The 24,614-nt window shown below is 63.5% G+C and overlaps 1 protein-coding gene across 1 annotated transcript; it reads left to right on the top strand.

Moving 5' to 3' along the window:
- Positions 1 to 970: 970 nt before the first annotated feature.
- Positions 971 to 24,497, top strand: LOC119093789 (cGMP-dependent 3',5'-cyclic phosphodiesterase-like; the record flags this gene model as incomplete). The annotated part of the gene is given in 12 exon segments (XM_037216799.1): positions 971 to 1,116; positions 4,856 to 4,876; positions 8,899 to 9,035; positions 11,808 to 12,033; positions 12,486 to 12,679; positions 13,278 to 13,406; positions 17,458 to 17,593; positions 18,523 to 18,561; positions 18,563 to 18,641; positions 20,107 to 20,276; positions 23,441 to 23,586; positions 23,893 to 24,497. Coding segments are annotated over 12 exon segments (1,724 nt in total), but the record flags the coding sequence as incomplete, so codon positions are not given.
- Positions 24,498 to 24,614: the final 117 nt, after the last annotated feature.

Below are 24,614 nucleotides of genomic sequence, written 5' to 3'. Positions count from 1 at the left end.
CGAACCCGGTGCTGGCCGTCCGTGTGATCGACCCAGAGCCGGCCGCTGGGGTCGCCGCGCCGCCCAGCCGCCCGGCGCCGGCCGCTGGGGTCGCCGCGCCGCCCAGCCGCCCGGCGTCAGCCGCTGGGGTCGCCGCGCCGCCCGGCGCCGGCCGCTGGGGTCGCCGCGCCGCCCAGCCGCCCGGCGCCGGCCGCTGGGTCGCCGCGCCGCCCGGCGCCGGCCGCTGGGGTCGCCGCGCCGCCCAGCCGCCCGGCGTCAGCCGCTGGGTTCGCCGCGCCGCCCAGCCGCCCGGCGCCAGCCGCTGGGGTCGCATCATAATGTCTTCCGGCATTTAGTCCGACCCCAGAGGACCAGCGCGGCCTCGAGTCTCCTCCGTCACTAATGTCGCCGGGTACTGAGAGATCCGCTCTCGGGCCAATCTCCCGCGGTGGTAAATAGCGCTGTGAATGGCTCCAGGCAATGCGATTTACCCGCGAATGTGCCAATAACACGCTGCGATGCTCGCGTGGCATTGCTGCTCAATTGGTGTGTGTGTGGTGATGTGTGACTTATTGTGGCGCCGATTGATCCAGGGGCGCAGGGAGCGCCGACCGCTCAGTTGCCCGGGGTTGCCGCTCGTCGGTCCGTGCGTAACCGCTGGGACGTGTCGCTCCGGGCTGTCGCCGTCTGTGTGTTTTCCTGGGAGACCCCGCTTTGACGCTAGCCACTAGCTGCGGGGACGCGACCCTGGCGACCCTGATAATGACCTCTGTCCATCGGGGCCGCGACCCGGCCTGACCTGAGCGACCGGGGGGGAGATGCCCGTGCTTCCGCTGAGCGATCTCCGAAGGTGACCTCTGGTCGCAGCGGACGTGACCGTGCCGTCCCTGAGAGACCTCTGCTGAGTAACGTCATTCTCCGGCAGGCGACGTGACCGTGACCTCTGCTGATCCCTGACCTCTGCTCTCTGACTTCTGACGTTCGCCGCCAGGTGACGTGACCGTGCTGCTGCGTGAGATCATGACACAGGCCCGCAACCTGACGGGCGCCGAGCGCTGCTCGCTCTTCCTGGTGGACAAGCGCTCCGACGAGCTGGTCGCCAAGGTGTTCGACGTGGCCGACGAGGCAGAGCAGATCGTGAGTGTCGATGCCGGCACTGTTCCGCTGCGGCGTGACCGGTAGTGCTGAGGTCGCCCCTGTGAGCCTACGGTGGCGAGGCGACGCTGGGCGCCGTCGACCGTGGCCCTCGGTGCGCGTCTGCGCGCTTGTGTCTCGTGCGTGTGTACGTGTGCGTGTGCGTCCTGTGCGGTGTATCCGTTGTGTGTGCGTGTGTGTGTGTGTGTGGAGGAGAACGGGGGGGGGGGGGGCGTCGACGGGTGCTGTGCTCTGTGTGGGTCAGGGTGTCATTGTTGGCTGCGGCACGGGGGGGGGGGAGGGGGCTGATGGCCCGTGTCGGCGTCACTGGGTGTGCCCAGACGAAGTGGCGTGGATTGGGCGGCGGGCGAGTGCGATCGACCCCCTCCAGGCGGGACCTCCGTGACCTCACGTGCTACCGTGTGACCCGGGGCAGTCAAAGGGCATGCAGTCGCGACACGGGTGGTCGGGCTTCCGAGCGGTCGTGACTCGGGTGGTCGGGCTGCCGAGCGGTCGTGACTCGGGTAGTCGGGCTTCCGAGCGGTCGTGACTCGTGTGGTCGGGCCGCCAAGCGGTCGTGACTCGGGTGGTCGGGCTTCCGAGCGGTCGTGACTCGGGTGGTCGGGCTGCCGAGCGGTCGTGACTCGGGTGGTCGGGCCGCCGAGCGATCGTGACTCGGGTGGTCGGGCTGCCGAGCGGTCGTGACTCGGGTGATCGGGCTTCCGAGCGGTCGTGACTCGGGTGGTCGGGCTGCCGAGCGGTCGTGACTCGGGCGGTCGGGCCGCCGAGCGATCGTGACACGGGTGGTCGGGCTTCCGAGCGGTCGTGACTCGGGTGGTCGGGCTTCCGAGCGGTCGTGATTCGGGTGTCGGGCTGCCGAGCGGTCGTGACTCGGGTGGTCGGGCTGCCGAGCGGTCGTGACTCGGGTGGTCGGGCTTCCGAGCGGTCGTGACTCGGGTGGTCGGGCTGCCGAGATGTCGGTAGCGCGTCCATGCGTGATGCACTTGTTCAGTGGGCTAGGCGATTGCTGGCTGAATCGTTTCTATTTGAACTTTTCTGAGCACGTATGGTGCTGCGGCGTTTTTTTCTTGTCATGAGACATAAAAACGAAATTGGAAAGGCTGACGCATCCAACAGCCTTGACCAAGTCACGGTGCCGAACTAGGACTCGTCTGTCAAGTCATGATCGAAATTATAATGCAATTATTGCTCTAAAGTCTACGAGTGGCTCACAACAGCTGAGTGGTAAAGCGCTGCACATTCCAGCGCGGCCGCGGCATATTGCACATCGTGGTCGTATTGGCCTGTGCGCTCTCATCGGCGGCATGCCAACGCCAAATATCGAAGTCATTGTAGCCACCTGGTAGCCGACCGTCTGAACTGCCACCTATGTTTTTTTTACAATAAATTATCCCATCGCTACGTTTGGTTCCCTGTTGGCTGCTTGTAAGATCCAAATAATGCTAGATTGACTCGAATTGTAAGCTTTGGTATGTGCTGCGCAAATGGCTGTAATCAGCATCGGACCCTGCTGCAATGCGGGCAGCAGCCGCGGCTGGGCTTGTGCATTGAAAGCGGAACAAATGTCACCAATCAGCGAGTCCGGGACAGCTGAGCAGCGACCAAACGTCCTCGGGTGCCGAGCGCATCGGAAACCACCTGTTAGCGTGACGGAGTGTCGATTAAAGCCAAGCCAATCGCTGGCGCAGGCCCAGCCCGTGTGATGTTGAAGCCAGGCCACTCGTGGCACGAGGCTTCAAGCGTATTCACTTAGCGCATCAAAACTGGGCAACTATCAACGTTGGGAGGGATTCCGCAGTTTCCAAACATCAAGCAAGGGCATTACGTTCTTTAATTCAGCCGATGAGGAATGGAGGTTGGCATACCTGTTACTAAGAGCAAGATACACGGGCTGCTGTAATGGACGGCCATTACGCACTGCAGGTTTGCAAACATCCTTTATCTAAGTTACGCCCCTGGGAAATCGCAGGTAAAAGCAGAACTACATCCCCTTGAGGGGGTTACTCCGGAGAAAACTGAGGCCATGGTACACGATGTCCGCGCTGCTAAGCCCAGGAAGCTATCCGTTTCCCGCAGCAGATTGGCAGCAGAGTGGAACGTAGCGGTAAGAGGTGTTTACCACGACTGAGGCTTCCGCACCGCATTTTTGTGAGCGCCCTGCATGACTGGAATGTGGTCATATCCAGATTGAAGTTAACATTGTGTGTAGGGCATTGTCTCATGACATTGCCTATGTGACCTTAGTTGTTACGGACACCGGAGAAAACCCCGAGAAACAACGAGGTCGCGTTAAAGATGGATGACAAATACGCATATAAGATACAGATATGACTTGTCAGGCATACCAGCAGCGATGCGCACACGCCAGGCTTGTTTGTGCCGGTACCCTGACCGCGCTGTTGGCTCGTTGTTATTGTTTTCATGTAATCCTCGCGGCCGGCCACTGTAGTTGTATTGCAGAGCAAGTCATAGTCGGTCATTGCTCAAATAGCGATGACAACAGTCAGACCAGAAGAGCTTCGTATACACAATATCGGCTAGGCTTACTGCCAATGTCGTCTGACCATGCTGCCGGCGTTTTTCGGTGCCAAGAGCTGGCATACGGCGGTTGAACACAACATTATTTTAAGCAGTTTGAGTTATTGGCGTTATCACTGAAGTGAGTAGCCACAAAAAGAAACGCGTAATGCCAAATATTGCGATTACAAAAAAAAAAACTGCGCAATTGGCCGCCAGTTGCCCGTGGGAAAAGCCGTGCCGATGCTGACGGTTGTTGGTGACGTCGTAGAGTGTTCAGGTATCACCATTGTGAATACGCCGAGTGGCATACCTGATGTGAAGACTTCTGTGTGGTAATCGCAGCCATTTTTCTACGGGCGGACGTACGTGGTGTGCGCATCGGGCTTCTGCCACACGTGTTGTCACAAAGAAAGTAACGAACTTTTGAGAGTTCTAGAAGCCTTTTTGAACTGAAGGCCCCAACGCGAAGCTCGGTTTTGCCCTAACCGCTTCACCTTGCAGTGCGGGAAAGGGTTTCTGGAGTGGAGCGGATCCTGATCGGGTGTTTCGGAACTCGTGTTCACGTGCAGAAAGTGGCGTGGCACCCCGCGTGTTTTCACAAGAAAAGTTAAAACATGGAGCGGTCCAGTTGTCCAGCCCTGTGCCGTCGTTGCGCCCCAATGCAGACTGTTCGGCGTGTTCCTGTGGCTGTGACGATTACCGGCCACCCCACCTGCCTGTGACCTGGTTTGCAACATTGTTTCCGATGTGCCAGTGCAGCACGTGTCCCATGCCGCCATGCCGCCCATCAGCATGTTCTACGGACCAGCTTTGGCAAGGAGACCGGCAGGTTCTCACTATCACGAATTCATGCGCCCGTCGCGTGACCCTGTCACGCCGGCTGACCTGACAGAGACCGGCGCTGTGTCCGCCCCTGCCGCCCCCCCCCCCCCGCCCTCCCTCCTAACGACATTCGCTGCGCTGTGTCCGACGGCCGGATCCCATCAAACGACCGATCACTGGGCGCTTACCGCTGGTCACCCAATACGGTGGCGCGACGCGTGCTCACAACCTGTGCCGCCGGCCGCTGGCGCCGACAGCGGCTCGTGACCAGACCTGCCCTCCCCTCCCCGCTCGGCCCCGCTCGCTAGCGCGTCGTGCGTCGCCGCCGCCGCCGCCGCCTCGGTAACCCCGTCTGCTCTGTTTCCGCCGCCGGCGCCAGCCGTCGTGGAACGACTGCCAAGTTAGTACCGGGCCTCGCGCGCGGGCGCGCCGCGGGCCTGTCCGTGTGGTCCGCACCGGCGGCCGGCCGGGGCAGCGCGGCGGCGCGCGGCAGACCCGGCCCGCCGCGCCGGCCGCGGCCGCCGCGGCCGGGTAGTTTGTGCTGGCGTTGTGGCTTCTGTGGCTGGCGGCGAGAGCGCCTGTCGCCCGGGCCACCTCTCGGCTCGGCCGACGGCGCTGTGGCCGCGCCACGTCGCTCGCGACAGTGTGGAATGCGCTGCGGGCTGCTTCTCGGGGAATGGCGGGCTGCACTCGCGGCCGCCGCTTGTCCGCGCTGGGTTGATGTTGTCGGGGAGTCTGGGTGTTTCGTGCTGTTTGCCTGTGTGGTGTGCCGGGCTTAGTTTGTCTGTCCGGGTCGTCGGCGGCCTGAATAGTGCAGCACAGATCGATGTTGCCTGGAATCATTGATGGAATAAATAACCGTGGAGCTCCCCTGTTCCCGAATGCTTTCACGATCGGTAAGTGGGGCGTGGCTCTCAGGATGTACAGCTTCTGCACTCCTACTGTCGTCCGCTTTCCGTGTGTGCTGTTAGTAGCTTGGCCGCCCCTAGCTCGAGCACGAAACCGGCCGCCTCACACCGAATCGACGTTCCGCTGAGCGAACTCGAATTGCGAGCCCAAAGCCGTCTGGCTCGGGCGCTATCGTCTGGGAGCGCCGCGGCCGGAGACGGCCTAGGAGACGGCGAGCTGCGCCGACGGGCGTGCTGGGCCGACGCTCGGAGCCGCCGCGAGCGGTCCGGGCGCGCCGGCCGGCTAATCTGGCTCCCCGGCCGGGCGACACGCTCGTCCGACGCCGGAATGCCGCTGGGGGTCTGAGCGCTTCCGAGCTGCTCGGCCCGCGGGCGCGACGACACGAAGCCGGCGTCGGAATGACGCGGCGGCCCGGGTGGGTCCGAGCCGCCGCCGCCGCCTGCTGATCTGCAGGGACGTGGCGCTGCCGGCCGCCGCTGCGCCGCCGCCGCGTCGGGGCGGACGGGCCGCAAGCCGGACGCGCCGCGAGCGGCTGGCTTGCGTCCAGTCGCTCGCGGCGCGGGGTCCGCTCGGTGTGGCTGTCAGGCCGAGCAGATGGTGCACGCCGACAGCGGGTCGTGATTAGCGTCCGGCTGTCGCGGGGTCGGACGCGAAGCCTGCCGGCGCGACGGACCGCCGCGATAACGCGACCATTCGGTTTGGCGCCACGGACTGGCGCCGCGGACTACCGACGGCGGCTGGAGCGCCGTCGGTATTGACAAGGCCGCTCCCGCTTCTCAACGGCGGAACCCGTCGGCACCCCGCGTGCGCACCGGTCACGGGCGCCGTCGCCTGGCCGCTCGGCACCTGAGCGCGGGGCGGCCGGCTCGCGATACCGGGAGCCGGTGTCGGCCGGGCGGCGCCAGGCCGCAACCGCCTCACCCGTCACAGCGAAATCGATAGCGGCCTGGAGGGTGCCCCACTCCCGGCTGGGTCGCTGACGACAGGGTGGTGTCGACGGCGTGCGTCACGACCCCGGTCGGGCCCGGCCGGCTGGCTGCAAGCGCTCCCAGACGGCAACAGATGGCCTCAGACAAGCCGGGTGGCTCCGTCTAGACGGGTCGGCTCCGGAGAGTGTCTGGTGGGCTAACTCAGGCGGCGTCGGACGGTTCGGCTCGGCGGTGGCGGACGGTCCGCTCCAGGGGTCCCGCGCGGCCGCCGGTCGGTCGGGCCTGCAGACCTCCGTGCCGCACAGGCCGAGCGGCGGGCTCCGGCAGTTGCTCCGGCGCACACGGGCAGACCGCCTTCCGGTCTCAGAGCGTGCCCGAGCCGAGCCAGCGCCTCCTGGGCCCGGAGACGGCGGCCAGCGCTGCTGAGGCTGCAGCCGGCCATCGCCCGCTGAGTCGAGCACAGGCCGTGATGAGGGGCGAGACCGGTCCACGGCCCGCTGCCGGCGGACCCGGCCGGCCGCTGGCCCGCTGCTGCAGGAGCCAGGCCGCCGAGGGACGGCAGTGGGACGGCGTCGGGCTGCGTGCGGACGAGGGTCGCCGTTTATTGAGTTCCGACAGAGGGCCGGGCGGAAAGTGGGGACCGGAAATTGGAAGCCGAAAATACACTACGCTGTTATTTACTCAGTGGGAAAGCAAACGTGGCCAGTTCGTTGCTGCCCGGGCGGCTTTTGAGCTAATCAAATCAAGGACGATTTACCGACACGGCAACAAGATTTCTGAAATAAGGCGAGGCCATGCGCAGCCGAGAGGCCCTGTTTTTTTCAAGGCTGATGTGCCGGCAGATGCTGGCGTCATAAATTTCCGCTCACGGATTCCATCAGTGGCTTCCGAAGAGCCACCGGTGCATAGCTTCCCTTGGGCAGGCAAAAATATTCAGCGCGTCATCGAAGTGCGCTTCGGTTCCGAGACATGGCTACGGTGGCCGAGCGCCGCCGGCGTGCCAAGGAGCCCTGAGACCAGCTGCCCCTTTGGTCTCGGCGCCTCGTGACCAACCGTCTCTTTGATCTTGCCGTCTTGTGACAGCTTCTTCCGCGGATGCCATTTGGGTGGGCCTTGCGTTAGCATTAGCAACCGGTACGGCCGGCATGCTCAATTCTCAGGATGGTTGCCGTGTTGCCTCTTCACGTTGAGCTGGACGGGCTGGATATGAAAGTTGTGTGACCCACTAACCCAGTTTCCACCGGGAAGGCCCGCATCTCTTTCTGGGCATTTTCCTGCTGCCGCGTCGTAATGCCTCGTGGGGCCACTTTTGCCGCACCGACTTCACTTCGTCTGTTTGCGTTATGCTCTAGCGCAGTTGGCTGTTGTCCAAGTGGAATTTTTGCCCTGATGAGCGTATTTTCTAATCATTCGTGCTTTGCACGCATGGCTTTGAACTCGCACATCCACAGCGGAGCTTTTGGCGTGCGCGCTGAACCCATCACTCATCACGTATCAGCACGGACCAGCGACAGCTCGCGGTCGGTCCTTCTCTGACCGGACAGAACCGCGGAGGTACCTTCCCGTGCCCCACGGCGTCTGACGCCGCCGCTCTCCGTCCCCAGCTGGGACCAGCGATCTGTCGTCCCCAGCCGCCCCCCGACCGCGGCGGCGGCGGCGGCGTCCGTCGCCGAGCGCAGCTCGCGCTCCGCGGCCGGGCGCCGCTCGGCACCGGCTGCGCCACCCTCCACCGGCGGCGCCGTCCGTCGCCGAGCGCAGCTCGCGCTCCGCGGCCGGGCGCCGCTCGGCACCGGCTGCGCCACCCTCCACTGGCGGCGGCGTCCGTCGCCGAGCGCAGCTCGCGCTCCGCGGCGGGCGCCGCTCGGCACCGGCTGCGCCACCCTCCACCGGCGGCGCCGTCCGTCGCCGAGCGCAGCTCGCGCTCCGCGGCGGGCGCCGCTCGGCACCGGCTGCGCCACCCTCCACCGGCGGCGCCGTCCGTCGCCGAGCGCAGCTCGCGCTCCGCGGCGGGCGCCGCTCGGCACCGGCCGCGCCACCCTCCAACGGCGGCGGACGTCCGGCGGCCGCAATCGATGCAGCCCGCGCACAATGCTGCCGCCCGACGTGTGAAAAGCATCGATTGAGGCGGACGATGCAAATCGGCCGCAACTGTTGCGTACGGCGCTCTCCTCCGTCTGCATCCGGCACGGGATGGCTAGTGGCAAACCGGCAGCCACTACCGGGCATGCAGCCTCAAATATCGCTGGCCTTGCCCCCGAGGAAATCGAAATCAGGAGAAATTAAATCCCCCCATAGAAAGGAAACTGGAATTTGCGAAAGGAGTCCAAACTGAGCGCCCGAAATCGTTTCTATAGATGTTATTTTCCATTTAATATCCGCAGCGTAGACACACTGTCTGCACGACACCCTGCCCCTTGTGAGCGTGCATTTTCTCCCACTGGCACGCACCTGCCGGCCGGCCGGCCCACCACCATGTCCAGAACGGGCCGCCGCGGCCACATGTCGCCACCGGCCGCCGACGGTCGTGCGGCCGGCCGGCCCGCCGCCACCTCTGTCACGTCACCGGACGGTCGCCCTGCGGCAGGAGGAGATCCGGCTGCCGATGGTGACCGGCATCGTGGGCCAGGTGGCCGCCTCCGGTGAGCTGCTCAACATCCGCGACGCCTACGCGCACCCGCTCTTCTACCGCCAGATGGATGAGAACACCGGCTTCCGGACGCGGTAGGTGGCGCCAGCGGCGCGCCGGCTCGGGGCTGCGCGCACGGCGCGCGGCTGGAGATGGCGCTGCAGGGGGCTCGGGGAGAGGTGGGGTCTATCGGCTGCGGTGTGGGTGAGGTTGCAGCCACAGGGTGGTGGCGTCTGCGGCCGTGGGACCGGCGAGGGGTTGTAGGGGCGTGGCTGCCCCGCTGTCACTAGAGCGAGCTGTTTGTCTCACCATGTCTGTATTCCCGTCACGTTAAGGCGTCATATAAATCCGGCCCGGCTGGGGCATTAAATCTGCATTAACGTACGTTCGTAACGTTGATGCATATTTACGACAGCGTGAATTAGCGTAACGGGTCGTCCATGCAGAGCATTTGGTAAAAAATTCGACTGTGAAGGAAGGGCGGCGAGCACGCGGGGTCGAGTCCGAGCAACCGCCCTGATCGAGCAACTATCACAGGGGTTAGGGTCTTACAACCACCCCGACCGAGTAACTATCGCAGGGGTTAGGGTCTTACAACCGTCCTGACCGAGTAACTATCGCAGGGGTCAGGGTCTTACAACCGTCTGATGAGTGTTGAGTGACCTGCTGCTTCTCCTGTCTTTTCGGACGATTGACAGCGTGAGGCTCACGGTGTTGGACCAAGCGTAAAGCGTGCTTTACTCAGAGGTCAGACGTCACCACTCGCGCTCCGACGAGTGTGAGTTGGGGTGTTGACATGCCTCACGAGCAGCCCTCGGTGTCCAGCTGGCCCGGCGGACAACGGGCCGGGCCACACCGATTAACGATGTGCCGAAGATCGCGCCGAATTGCTGCCCGGAGTCATCTGGCCTGGGATGTGATGACCTGACTGACCTGACTCCCCTCCCCATCACCAGATGGCCTCAGTGTGCAGACGCGAGTTCTGCCGCCCCCGTCACTCGGCTCTTCAGGCCACGCCGGTCCTAGGCCCTCTCCCCTCGTCGGCCGCTCGCGACTGCTTCTACCCTCCCCCCCCCCGCCCCCGAGCGGTCGGCACGCGCCGCTTGGTGACGTCGTAACCCTCTCGCGCGCGTCGGTGAACCACCCCCGCCCCCGCGCGATCCACGAATCAATGCGCTAAGCGTCGCGCCCGATTTGGTGCGAGTCCGCTGGCCGAACCGGTCCCCGGCCGGGATGAGGGCGCCCCGGGGCACGCGCCGCCGCCGCCGCCGCCCGACCCGCTATTGATTCGCGCGCCGGGCCAAGAGGCGACGCTGGCGGCCGGGGCGGCGCGCTGCGTGCCGCCGCCGCCGCCGCCGCCGCCACGCCGTGCAGAGAGCGAGTCGCGGCGCGGCCGGGGACGCGCGCCGCCGGCGGCGCGCGCCCGCCGGGTGAGTGTGGCCGGCTGGGGGTGAGTCGGTGCGGGAGGAGCAAGCAGGCGGTTGGGAGTCTGTGCGTGCGCCAGCGTGGGGGTGATACGTCCGCGGCGTGGGCGCCGCTGCGTCGCCGCTGTGTTAGTGTTGCTGGGCGGACGGTGTTGTGGGTAGTGCCGGCTGGCGTTGCCGTGCAGGCGTCTGCGGTGCTCTGCTGTGGGGTTGTGGACCGTGCTACGTAGGCCAAGCGCGTGCGGTCGCGGCACGGTGCTGCGCGCGACGCCTTGCACGTTCACTGCACCGGCCCCATCAGGAAACGGCGGTCCTCGTCGTGACGCAACGCGGGAAAGCTCGCTGGCGCCTCTGTCGGTTCTGCCCGGACGGGACACCCCGTGATGCGCCGGCGCTGAGGCATCCCCGCCTTCCGCGAGCTGGCGCGCTGGCGCGCTGGCGGCCGGCGGTGGGCCGACTGCTGTGGCACTCGTCCGCCGCCGTCTGCTCGGAGAAGCCGTGCGCCGCTCGATACGCGCCGCCGTGGCCGGTGGTGGCGCGCCTCTCGACGGACGCTGCGCGGCGCGTGCCTGAGTGTGGCTCTGGGCCCCGGCTGGGTTCGATCGCTGACGCCGGCGCGGTCGGGTCGGTTCGTCACCGCGTGCTGCCGCCGGGACGGCCGGCAAGAGCCCGGGCAGAAGCGACAGACGGCGCCGCGCTCAGCTCCGCGCCGGAAGCGCTCCGGCTCCGGTCCGGCGGGCCGTCCAAGCGTCCGTGCGAGTATTAGAGAGGTGCGCGAGGAGACGCAGGTTAGGCGGAGGTCGGTCCTGTGACGTGCTGGTAGATGGGAGCGTCAGATATGCTTCTCTTGAACCAAATCAGAAGCGTGCCTGGCGCAAGGCTTCTTGTTCTCCTCCACCGGTGTTTTTGTGCGCAGTCTTTGTTTGGCAATATCGCTCCAACCTTTTGTGTCAAGCACCAGCCGTTATCGGCCCGCTGCTCGTGAAGGGAGCGGGAAGGTCACCTATGCGTCGCAGCTGGGGTAGCCGACGCAGATAATGTATTTGCCATTTGTGTTGGCGAGGCCCGTATGCTCCGCTCCTGATCTGTCATGACGCCTGTGTCCACCTGTGCCATCTGCCAGCGCCGCTGGTAAGAACAGCTGACATTGACCAGATAGTGTCAATCGATGACCGGATGCATTTCCTGGCCGGCGGGCCTCCCTGCCGGCTGGTCTGCTCCGTCTCCGTGCTGGGCTGTTTCACCTCTCGGTTCTCCACTGCGTTGTGTCGTGTCCCGATGGTTCCGCTCCTCCGGAAGCCTCGCGCTCTCTCGCCACAGCCCCCCTGCCTTTCGGCGCGGGGTTTCCCCTCCCGTCCTGCCCTGCACGCCCCGTCCTGCGGGGCGGCGTCAGCGCCGGGCCCGGCCGCCCCGCTGACAGCGCCCGTGCTCCTCTGTCGACAGGAGCATCCTCTGCTTCCCCATCAAGGACGAGAAGGAGGTGCTGGGTGTGGCCGAGCTCTGCAACAAGCTGACCGGGCCGTGGTTCACCAGCTTCGACGAGGAGGCGGCGCGCGCCTTCGCCATTTACTGCGGCATCGCGCTCGTCAACTCCTTCATGTACCGCAAGGTCATGGACACGCAGGAGCGTGTCCAGCTCTCCAACGAGCTCATGATGTACCACATGCAGGTGGGGACGCGAGACGCGCCGCGCGCCGCGGAAGAGCGCCGCCCGTGCCCGCGCGGGGCCGTGGGGCCTATGGGTGTGCCCGGTGGCACCGCGTAGTGGGGGCGGGGGAAGGGCCGTGGCGTGGAAGCTCTTGTGTCGGGCACGCTTGCGATGCTGTTGCTCGCGGCACGGGCTGCTGCCAATTTGTTGGAGTGGAGCGGTGTTGGTGTTTTGTCGAGTTGTGTAGCCTTCAGTATCGTGACACGGAGGCGTTGCGTTCGTGTAACTCGTGTGCGCCAGGTGCCTTGAGTCCAGCACGTGTTTTCACCGCTCTCAGGTGTTGTCCCGACCCCGATCGCTCCGCCCTCCACCTTGCCTTCCACTTCGTCCTCTAACCTCTCCCCCTCCCCCCGTGACCCTCTGCTTGATGTTCGTCTCGCCGCTGGTTGGCTGACCGGTGGCCGCGCCGCCAGGTGTCGCGCGAGGAGACCGAGCAGCTGTGCGCCGAGCGGCCGGGGCCTGTCACGCGTCTGGCGCCTGCCTTCACCGCCTGGGAGCACTTCCCGCGCGACCTGGACGAGCGCCGCTGGCCCGTGGCCGTCATCAGCATGTACGAGGACCTCGGCTTGGTGGAGCGCTTCCGCATCGAGCGCAGCACGCTGGCCAGGTGAGGACGCCTGTGCACCGCAGACGCGTCGGTGCCGCTCCGTGCGCGAGGCGGCACGCGGGGCAGATGTCGTCTGGTGACGGTACGTTGTGCTCTGGTCGGGTGGCGCGGCCGGATGTGGCGGTTGGCGACTGCGCCGGACGCTCGGCGCGGTCATCTCGCGGTGTCAGGATGTGGCGTGTGAACAATACGGTCACGCCACAACCAGATATTCACAGTTCACCCGTTGTGACCTTCCCGCGAACGCGCCGTCACCGTCGTGGCGGTCTCGTGCACTCACTGTCACGGGCGTGATGATCGGTAGCGTGGACGGTGGCGCCACTGTCGTAGTGCAGGTCGTTCGCGGCGCCAGATTGTCGCACCGGTCCACCGGTCGCATGGTCACTGTCGCTTCTCTGTCGCCCGCACTGTCGCTCCCGCGGCGACCTTCCACTGACGTCAGCATGTCCACCGCCACGCTCTACCGCCGCGCTCCACCGCCCACGTCTACCGTCCGCCGCTGCGCTCCACCCTGCGCGCTCTGCCGCTGTCGTGTCCCTCGAGCACGCGGCGGGCAGTCGAGCGGCTCCAGTTAAGCCCACGCCACGTGCCGTTCCAGGTTTGTACTGATGGTGCGGAAAGGCTACAGGGACCCGCCGTACCACAACTTCAGCCACGCCTACTCGGTCGCTCACTTCGCCTACCTCACGCTGAAGAACATTCAGCTGGTGGAGGACAAACGCCTCGAGTGAGTCCCCAGTGGTGCTCGCTGAAGGGGTGAGGCTGCTCAGCGGTGCATGCGAACCGGCAGGCTCGTTTGTTTTGCGTTGTCTCTCGCTGGTTGTCCTGGCGATGACAAATACGTGACCATCGACATTCGATAATCAATCGAGAAATCCGTCGTCCGCTTCACAGTGGCAGTGACGTCGGCTAACGCACGGCCGATGTCCCTCCACACGGCGCCCTTTCTCGGCTGCTGTTTTTCGCGTAGCCGTTGCCTCAGCCGCGCGGCCAGCTAGACGTGACCGGCCTCAACAAATCTGTGTGTCTGTCAGGGCGTCTGGCTCAGCGATGAACTCGCTGTAGCCGACACCTGACTGCGCTGCGCCGTTGGACTCCACGGGGTTTTGCACGTCGCCGTTTGTGGGCCGCAATGCTGAGCTGTGGTCGCGGCATGACCCGGATGTCCGCCGCACCGCAAGTTGTTGCCACAAAAAACGGTCCCACAGTCGCAGCGCTGTTGGCCGCCGCCTGAGGCCGCTGCTTGGCTGAGGAGGCGGTCCGCGCCGACCCTGCGCCGGTGGGCGGCGCTTGACACGCTGCTGCGCCGGCCGGCGGCGCGGCGTCCGTCCCCAGGTGCCGCGGCGGCCCTGCTCACATGGCGATGCGCGTCTGTTGGCGTGTGTGGTCACCGGGGTCCGACGCTCATTCAGTTGGCTGTGCGGGACATTGATAGGAACCCACACTGCCAGAATTCTGACTTTCCGGGCTCCCTTCCCCCCCCCCCCCCGCCCCGCCTCCACGGCCTCCGCCCTCCTCCGCCTCACCCCCACGGCCTCTGCACGCACGGCTTGTTGGCTGCCAAGCCGTTGTCCCTTGATCCCAGACCTTGACATCTGACCTGCCCGGCCGATTGCCAAGCCCGAGGTGTCTCATGCCGAGTTGACCGCCGTCCAGCTCGGTGCCGATTGGCCGATATTGAGCGAGGAGAGGCACCCAAGTGGCCGAATATTGGAGCAGTGTGTACCGACAGCGACGGCCGTGAGCAGAGGCCTGCCGACGGGCCAACACGGCCGAGGCAGCGAGTGCTGGGGAAATGCCAGCTGCGGGCTGCGACGTTCAGAGTGAAATGCTCTGGAGCTTGGATGGCGTGTCGTCCCGGCCCGGGCTTCCGCCTTCGAGCCGGCCTCTGCCGCGCCGGCCTCGCCGTCGTCGGCGTGGGCCGGGCCGGCGGAGAGGGCCCGCCCGGCGCCCGGGTCACGCTCCGCGGCCGTTACCGGACGGGATCCCGCCCACCGACCGGCGGAGAATGTGGCCCGCGGGGCCTGCCGCCGGCCGGCGGGCATTACAGCCGTATGTTGTGTCGACGGAAGTCGCTGTAACTGGTGCTCTTTGTCGTGTAAGCACTCTCCCGGGAGGGCTGCACAGTGGAAGCAGCTTGCCGCGCGAGATGTGTGTGGAGGTCGCGTTGGGGACGTTCCAGGAATGGTTCCATCGACCGTTCCGTGTGAGATACTGCTTGGCTACGAAAGTTAAGAGGCTGTTATACTGGGTGGTGGGAGCATGTTCGGACAACAATGGATAAGATGGACTGGTGATAATCCTCGTTTGCGTGCAGGTCCCATGCATATTATGCGCTTCTACAATTTCGATGCGCCTTTCCGTTCCAAAGGACGTGCAATTTAACTGGTGCACCAAAAATCGTGTTTGAGTTGTATGCCTAGAACTGTGCCACTTTTAATTGCCATGTGCCATTCGTTTTGCCAAACACAGTGTCTTGCGACGTACTTACTCTCCAGAATTTGTGTTTTGAAATGGGCACAAGGGTTCTACAACAGGTTGGCAAATATCACAGTTGCGAAGGTGGTGGCGGTAGGGTACCGCGAAGCCAGTATCTCCGTTGTATAGCATTTGTGGGCCCCGAAGTCTGCTTCAGGAATTACAATTTTTGCATTGTTCTTGAAAAGACCAGGCTGAAAAACGTTTCTGGTCGGGTCTACCCATGTCTTCGTCAGAGCTTCCACTGTGGCCAAAATCAATGGAGGTAGTTATGGTGAACCCCGTGGGGCAAAATAGGTTGTGCGTTATTCTGGTCCCAATATCGAAGAACCGTCATCATTTTCGTCTCGAATCTCTCAGCGCTTCAATAAACGTCAAGTCTTGGCTATTAGAGCCGCAATAAAGCGTTCTATTAAAAGCGCCGCAATTTGCCGAAAACCTATGAGTGGTGGCCACGACAGTGGACTGACCCCGACACGACCGATCTTGTTTGGTCCCGTCCGTTGGAGCGACTGGAAATCACCGGCTGCGGCTGCGGCCCGTCCGGCTGTCGCGTCACCGGCGTCACCGGCCGGCGGCGGCGGCGCCCCCAATAGCAGGGTGTCGAGCCGATCCGAGCGCGGGCGGCAGCCGAGGACGGCCCGGCGGCGGCACTGGCCGACGGCGGCGGCGCCCCCAATAGCAGGGTGTCGAGCCGATCCGGGCGCAGGTGGCAGCCGGGGACGGCCGGGCGGCCGCACTAGCCGTGTGTTATGACGGCCCTGTCATTACCACTGTCTCCGCGCCTCGCAGCCTGCCGATGCGCCGATCGTCCGGCGGGGCGCTGGGGTGTGGGTGGCGCGGAACGGCGGCCGGTTTGGTGCGGGGTGCGGTCGGTCGGGGGGACGTTTCTTCCTCACCTTGTTTGCCTCGCCTTTGGAGGAAGGAACTGACGGTGCAGCGCTCCATTTTGCCGGTCTTTCTCGATGTCCCATCGCTTCGTCTTTTCAATCATTGGATAGAAAGAAGTGAACGCACGACTAATGATGAGTCCCGAACGAGTTCCGGTCGACGTAAACATGCATGAGATTAGCTTTTCCGTCATGCTCATCCATTGCGTTAAAAAATCGACGTTTTCGAAGAGATGGATGTCTGGAATCTCAGCCCACGTTATGCCGCGATTCCTGTGTAAACCCTGACCTGGCCGTCCGATCACGGAATTCCAGACCACCTGCAGCATTTGAGATAAAAGTTTAGCGTGCCGCAATGTTCGGCACGGTTCAGCCCGCCCGCTGACGTCATGACGTGTGACCGGCAGTCAGCGCGCATGAAGTCAAACCGTCATCACCATCGACCTTGTGTGACCACTGCCACCCACCGTGATGTATGTCACCTGCCCGCTGGCGTCGCTCGCCTCGCCCCACCGCCCCTGGCGCTGTCCCGAGATGACCAGCACCGTTATGACGTCGCGCCGGTGACGCGGCGCCCTGCAGCGCCCACAGACGTGTGGCCTGAGTTGCTCGTCTCTGCGGGACAGGCACATGGGCGCCTCGCTTCTCTGGCTACAATAAGCTGGAGACGCGTGCCGCCTCTCCTGGGTATCGCGTGACTGACTCGTCTCCTTTGTATCCAATAAGCGGGAGACACACGCCAGTCCTTTCCTCTGGTTCTGTGCGTGACGGACTCATCTCCTGTTTCCAGTGAGCTGGTGCACTTCATCGTCGTCTCGCCTGTGGTGTGATGCATGCTCCCCTCCCCCTCTCCTGCTCCCCTGCATATTTGCAGCGAGCTGGGCAGCAGTCCTCCCCGTCCCGTACTGCGGTGCAACTGACCGCTCGCCTCCCGTTTCCAGTGAGCCGGGCAGCAGTCCTCCCCGTCCCATACTGCGGTGCAACTGACCGCTCGCCTCCCGTTTCCAGTGAGCCGGGCAGCAGTCCTCCCCGTCCCGTACTGCGGTGTGACTGACCGCTCGCCTCCCGTTTCCAGTGAGCCGGGCAACAGTCCTCCCCGTCCCGTACTGCGGTGCAACTGACCGCTCGCCTCCCGTTTCCAGTGAGCCGGGCAGCAGTCCTCCCCGTCCCGTACTGCGGTGTAACTGACCGCTCGCCTCCCGTTTCCAGTGAACCGGGCAGCAGTCCTCCCCGTCCCGTACTGCGTTGTGACTGACTGCTCGCCTCCCGTTTCCAGTGAGCCGGGCAGCAGCCCTCCCCGTCCCGTACTGCGTTGTGACTGACTGCTCGCCTCCCGTCTCAAGTGAGCCGGGCAGCAGTCCTCCCCGTCCCGTATTGCGGTGTGGCTGACTGCTTGCCTCCCGTTTCCAGTGAGCTGGAGGCACTGTCGCTGCTCACAGCGTGCCTCTGCCACGACCTGGACCACCGGGGCACCACCAATAGCTTCCAGGTGGCGTCGCGTTCCGTACTGGCCTCGCTGTACTCGTCCGAGGGCAGTGTGATGGAGGTGAGGCCCCGCGCGGCCGCTGTGGCCGGCGGCGCTCGGTGCAGCGCGGCCGGTTCGGTCGGGCTACATGTGCGCGCCATGCCCGGCCCGTTGTCGGGTGCGCCGCGGGGGGACACGTAGCGAGGCGCATGTGGGACGAGCGCGCTCGTGCGGCAGTGCCACCTAGCGGCGCCATTCCGCCTGGTCCGGTGCGAGGTCCGGTGTCCCAGCGTCTCGGCCAGCTCCGGTGCTCGTGGCCTGTCGGCGGCAGCGCTGGCTCTTCTGGCAGAGCTTGGCGAGGATCAGAGATGGCGGGTTGAGGTGGCGCGTGCGCCTGTTCTCATCCTCTCTTCGGACTCTTTCACGCCCGCCCCGCCGTCGGCCAGATGACGACCGGTGCGCGGAGCGTCGGGACGGGCCGGTGGCGTAGGGGACGTGTTGCTCATGTGACCGCGCCCTCCGGGGTGTTTGGCTGGGCGGCGTTGCGCCTTGGGTGTGCTCAAGCGCTGGAGACTAATCCAGGGCCTTGGCAACTGTGCCGACGGCGCTCTCCTCCACGGCGCCGGTCTCCCGTCTAATGCATCGTCGCGGTATTGATCCGTGACACCGTGCCCCGAGTGTCGCGACCCGTGATAATCTTCCTGGTCGATGTCGGCGCAGCGCGCGTCGTTATCTTCGCTTATTGATGCGTCGGCTTGGCTGGCCTTTGCGGGCGCCAGCGGCGCGAGGAGGCCTCCGGCAACCATTAGCGTCGCGGCTTCTCCCGCCGATTGTCACGCTCCGAGCCGGCGCAAACAGCGCGCTGGTCTCGCATCGCCTTGGTAACTCTCACCGGGGGGTCGGCGAGCAGATGGCTGCGGCGGCGTTCGCGGTCAGCCGTACTGGCCGCGCGACCCCCGTCTGGGCCCCGCGCCTCGGATCGCGCTGACGGACGCCGCTGGCCGTTGCAGCGCCACCACTTCGCGCAGTCCATGTGTATCCTGAACACAGGAGGGCTGCAACATCCTGAGCCAGCTGCCGCGCAAGGACTACACCCACTGCCTGGACATGGTGCAGGACATGATACTCGGTGAGGCCCGCGCCGCCGAGTCCGGCGCCGAGACTGGTGCCAGGGAGAGGCGGCGATCTCGGCGAGGCTCTCCGCTGGCGCTGTGTGCTGCATGCCGATGACTGTGCGTGTCATGCGTGCGGGACGTGGCGGTGGGTGAGAACGGCAAGTGGTGCCGCGTCTGTCGTGCGTCCCGTGCCCCCTCCGCGGAGCGTCGGCGGACGCAGATGGGCGTCTGTGGGGACCGGGCGCGGCCGGGGCGGGAGTTCGGATGCGGGCGCTGTGCGCCGGCGGCACGGGACTCGGGCCGGACCGGACGCCGTGCCGCCGACCCCGGCAGCGCTGCCTGACGCCGGCCGCCGGGGGGAATCGTCGGTGGCTCTCCGGCTCGGCCCCGGCCCCGGCCGTCGCCTTCCCCCGGACACCGAGCGGTACCGACAGTGTATGGAGAGCCCTGTGGATCGATGTCAGCTGCACGCCGTCCGATGTTGGTCGGGTGGTACCGAAGTCGCTGCTGAACCGCACGGGTGTGCCGTGTGTCGTGCAGGAGTGCAGCTGGTGTTTCGAGCGACCTCTCTCCGAACTTTCGAGTCGAGTCTCTGACATGATGCCAAGTGGTGCCAGGCCGTGTTCGGTGTCAGCACCCACATCTCAAAACAAAGTGGGCCGCATTATTAATGCGGTTATTCCTGTTCGGCGCGCTGGATATGCTATCCCTGGCTCGTATGTGACATCCGCGGTGTGTCTACTTCTGTCGTTTCTTGTCATTTCTTGTCGTAATGCTGTTCCGTCGTGGAGTTCGACATATTTGGTGGTGTGTGATTATTGCTAGTGCTGACTGGCCGACCTGGTCCTTTCCCCCCTCGTAGTATGTGGAGCGATGAGCTGGCGGTGACTCCGAATAGCCACTTGTTTTGTTTTCACCATCTCGTTTATTGCGTACTTTGTCTCTGTCTCGCCTTCATCTTGCCTCGTTCGTGCCCTGTGCTCGTTTGTTGTTTTTGTGTCCAAATGCGCGCTTCTGCAATGGGGGCTACGAACTGACGTGATAACGTTGGCGGTGTGGCTCGACCACATACACGCATCGCTGAGTCATTGACCGTGTCCGTGCGTTTTTACTCCACCTATTGCCCACCCTCTCCATGTCCCGATTCTGGCCTTCTCCCTGCCGCTCCACCTCTCTAATGTTTATTTGTGCACCTGTTACCCGCTCCCCACCCCTGACCGGTCCATCCGCTCCACCGTCTCCTGTTACCCGCTCCCCACCCTTGACCGGTCCATCCGTTCCACTATCTCCTGTTACCCGGTCCCCACTCCTGACCGGTCCATCCGCTCCGCTGTCTCCTGTTACCCGCTCCCCACCCCTGACCGCTTTAGCCGCTCCACCGTCTCCCGTTACCCGCTCCCCACCCTTGGCCACCGCTTCCCGCTCGTCGCTCGCCTGCTCCCTGCTGCCGCTGACCGCGCCCGGCTGCCCGGCCGACAGCGACGGACCTGAGCCAGCACCTGCGCATCATGCCGGAGCTGGAGGCGATGGCGGCGACTGGGTACTGTCCGTCGGAACCGCGCCACCGCCGCCTGCTGCGCTCGCTACTCATGACGTCCGCCGACCTCTCCGACCAGACCAAGCGCTGGCTCAGCAGTAAAAAGGCGGCGGTACGTGGCGGAGCGGCGCCGCGGCGCTGGGGAGATACTGGGGACGGACCCTGGGGAGATACTGGGGACGGACCCTGGGGAGATACTGGGGACGGACCCTGGGGAGATGCTGGGGACGGACCCTGGGGAGATACTGGGGACGGACCCTGGGGAGATGCTGGGGACGGACCCTGGGGAGATACTGGGTCACGGACCCTGGGGAGATACTGGGGACGGGCGCTGGGGAGATACTGGGGACGGACCCTGGGGAGATACTGGGGACGGACGCTGGGGAGATACTGGGGACGGACGCTGGGGACATACTGGGGACGGACGCTGGGGAGATACTGGGGACGGACCCTGGGGAGGCACTGGGGACGGACCCTGGGGAGATACTGGGGACGGGCCCTGGGGAAGATACTGGGGACGGACGCTGGGGAGATACCGGGGACGGACGCTGGGGAGATACTGGGGACGACGGTACTAGCGAGGCGGTGGACGGCGGCAGAAACGTCACGAACAAATGCCGATTGATGAAGGGTTCTCGGCCACCTGATTGGGGCTCTGGTAGGTGAAATCAGTGATCTCTCTCATATTGCTTTAATGGACCCCGTATGATCATTGTAGTCGGCGCGCCCTAAAGCCCAAATCATGATCATCTCAATGTTTACTTTATTCATTCAGTGTCTTCTGGACACTAGTAAAGTAAAGGTCTGCTGTAAAAATGATAACTCTCAACAGGCTGCTCCATAAATCCTGTAGCTTCATGCCTTCCTTGCTGGTATCATTGCCATGCATCAATCAAATTATTTGAAAAGCTTTAGAACGGCTTTGTCAAAACTTACGCCTCTTCACGTTGCACGGCTATCGGCTTCAGTATGATGCTTCTAAATCAGCTCAGCAGTGACGTTTGTTACAGGTGTATATTACTTACTAGACCATGGCAGTTGTACGAAAATCGAACTACATTAACAGCAGCACTGACTGGATCGCAGATCCATCCGGAACATTGACTCCCCCTGTAAACATCTTCAAATTATTGATATTTTAACTAGAAACTGACCTCTGCTATTGAGGATCACTCAGCGCTCTCCAGGACAAAACTGGAACAGAACGAAACTGTTTCTAGGGAAAACAAGAGACCTACCTTACGTGCTACCTTATCACGTGGCAAAACGCGCGGAATCAGGTTAAATGGCCACGTTTTGAACTACGTGAAGCTCTCAGTTTATATTAACTGGTCAGGCAGTTTTGAACTTCGCGAAGCTTTCGATTCATGTTAACTAGTCAGACAGTGTTGAGATTGCTAAAGCTACTTTAACTGTCTGGAATTATGGAGTAGTCAGCCCTTGAAATAGGTTCGCTCTGCTCAGTGATGCAAGTGTCAAATATATTTGAACTCAGGGATACGCACTGAAGCCGGGAGCGCGGTGCAGCCCAGCATGGACGCGTCGCGAGCGCCTGGCGCCCGCCGGAGCACGCGCGCATCGCCTCGCGAAAGATCCAACGGAGTGATCAAAGGGACGCCAGTCCGGTGTATCGTTAGGAGACTCGCGGCTCTTGCTGCTCAGCAGCTGCACTTACCCTCGCTGCTCCGTTGATGCTGATCGCCAGAAAGCCTGCGGTGTTGTTTTATTTTCTTTAGATGAATGCCTATGTATATAACGCGATGGCTCAAACTCTACCAGCGGCCGGGATGCAGACGCCGCTCATCACACGTTATCATTTTTATCATTGTTAGCAGCGGATGATACTATGGATCTGTGATATGCCAAGAAACCTCCGGGTTCAATAGCGTATCTTAAACTCATCAACATAGTGTCGGACACGTGGTGATGGAGTGCTGAAAATTGCAGAATTGTAGGCATTTTAAGGTATGAGATACTGCTGCTACTTCCCTAGACGAACTTTTTCAGGTATACTGTAGGGTGATGACCAGGATGCGTTGCTAACAGTAACCAAGGATTTTACATACAAAGCGTTCCTTTGGTCACAATTTTGTAAGCCTTGTTATGTCGTTCATTATAAGGACACTTAAGTCCGTGTGAAAAAAATCCTGGGTTTTGTAGCTGTTTTCAAACCGTTTCCACTTCTGCATTGCTTATGTGAGGCACGTAAGGGAGAAATTAAAACTATTCACAAGTCTCTTCTCACTGAACTGGCATTGGATCATCGCGACTTGCGGGAGCGGGCTCCACAGCCTAATGTGGCGACTTCTCCGTCAGTCTGCGCACTCTCCTTCAGTCTCTGTCTCCAACGGGACTGTCTGGGAGGGGAGGGGGAGGGGGCTGGCGAGGGTTCGTGACGATGCCGCGCTCCGGCGGACCAGGGCCGGCCCTTCGTGACGTGGGCGTCATGCCGCGACCGTGGACGCGGCGCAACGTCACCGCTGTTACGCCCAAGAGAAGCCGCCCAAGTGTGGGCGTGCACGAGGCGACTTGGGTGGCTTTACGTGCCGGGAAACCCTAGGCGGCGGTGAGGCCCCTGCTCGGCGCGCAGCGGGGGGACTGACCGGGCGGAACGCGGCGGAAGGCGGCTCCGTCCGACCGAGGTCTGGGGCAGAGCAGTCAGCAGGCTCCCCCACGCGCCCACGCACCCTCGCCCAGTGAGCGCCCACTGTCTGCCGGAAAACTACACAGATACTTAGCCTAGTTTACTGTGGCTGGCATGCAGCGAAAGCATTAACGTTTTTCCTTGACTTTTACCAGTCACCAAAAAAGAACGCTATTCTCAGTTTATTCACTCCGTGGCCTTCCATACGCAAAGCCAGCCAATGCCCCAGCCGTGAGTGTCTTGTGTGTGGAAGCCACACAGTCCTTCACACTTCCCTGTTGAACGCATGGAAGCACCACATTCCATTGCATTGTTAAGTCCTGTCCATATGGGTTTTGCAAGGGCGTCGGAACCCACTCGCTTGTGCTCAGGGATCAGCTGCATGTGATGATTGCATGTCGGCGGGATGGCCCGGGGCTGTTGAGCAGCGCCCCCGCCAGCGACGGTGGGCTGGAGACTGAGTCGGCCGCTGCCGCCGTCCGGCTCTGTAGTGGCGTGCTGAGTGGCTGTCTGGTGCCATGCATCCGGCATCACGAACTGCTCCTTCTACATGCTGTGCCCCCTGGACTTGGACAACAGCGTTGAAAGAGGTCGAGGTGAGGTGACGCTCACCGTCCACCTCCGTCCGGCAGAAACTGGTGTACCGCGAGTTCTTCTCGCAAGGCGACATGGAGAAGCAGATGGGCAACGACCCGTCGGAGATGATGGACCGCGAGCGCGCGTTCATCCCGAAGCTGCAGATCCAGTTCCTGGACGACATTGCGCTGCCTGTTTACAGGTGAGAGCCAGCGCTCGGACGTGTGCGGTGGCGAGGTGCGGGCCTGCTCTTTGTTGTAGCACGTGCTGACGAGACGCGCCGTGCTCGGGACCGTGCTGGCTTTGCCATGCGTGCTCTTTGTTGACGGAAGAGTTGCGTTGTTGACTTGGTGACGTTGGATCATTCGGCCCGCAAGTCTGGGCGGTGCCGTTTAAAGGGGCAGTGTTTTCGAGGGGGATGACGGACGCTGGGAGCCGGCTGCGACGCAGGTGTGAGCAGATCAGGGTGGTGAGCAGATCGTTGACGCTGCGCTCGTCACGTTCCCAGCCTGCTGAGCTCGCTGTTCCCTTGCTCTGACGAGGTGTACGCCCAGACGAAGACGAACCGGCGCCACTGGCAGCGCATGGCCGACATCTGCAGCCGCCGCAACGCCACCAACGTGCAGAGCATCGACGTGTTCGACAACGAGCGGCTGGATCAGGAGGTGCTGACATCTGACGGCGAACAGGACAGGCTACAGTGCGCCGCCACGCCGTCGAGCGTTGCCAACAGCCGGCTCTCGTCGCTTCGGCCGTACGTGTCGGGCGTCTTGCCGTGTTGTGTCAGCAAGAACGAGGTCACCGAGTGACGTCACGCCCCGGCCCGACTGTGATAGGCGCTCCGGTCGCGGCCGGCGGCGCCCCGACAATCCCGTCCCGCCGACGCCCAAGCGCACACCTGTCCCCGATATTACTGCGCTCTTGCCGAGGGAGATATTACCGCGAGCCGCGCGCCCGCGCCGGGTCCAGGAGCGGCGATGCCGCGGCAGCCGCTGCGCCGCACCGCGTCAATCCACGCTGAAGCAATGGTTTTCCTGTGTTTTACATGCGCCCCGCGGCGCGGGCGCGCGCTTTTCCGCTCGCCGCGCCTTCGGTGTGGCGCGCTCGCGCGCGGCTTGTAGGTGCACCGGCGGCGGCGCGCGGCTGGGGCCCACTACGGCCCGCGTCGCGCGCCGGCCGTGTCGGCACGCGGCGGCGCGCCCCTCCTCCCCCCCCCCCCCATTTCTTGCG

The sequence above is a fragment of the Pollicipes pollicipes genome, unplaced genomic scaffold (genome assembly GCF_011947565.3).
Source record: "Pollicipes pollicipes isolate AB1234 unplaced genomic scaffold, Ppol_2.1 Scaffold_4002;HRSCAF=4701_pilon_pilon_pilon, whole genome shotgun sequence".
NCBI classification, from domain to species: Eukaryota; Metazoa; Arthropoda; class Thecostraca; order Pollicipedomorpha; family Pollicipedidae; genus Pollicipes; species Pollicipes pollicipes.
The sequence above is the reverse complement of the archived record's forward strand: the minus strand, read 5'-3'. Positions and strand labels throughout refer to the sequence as shown.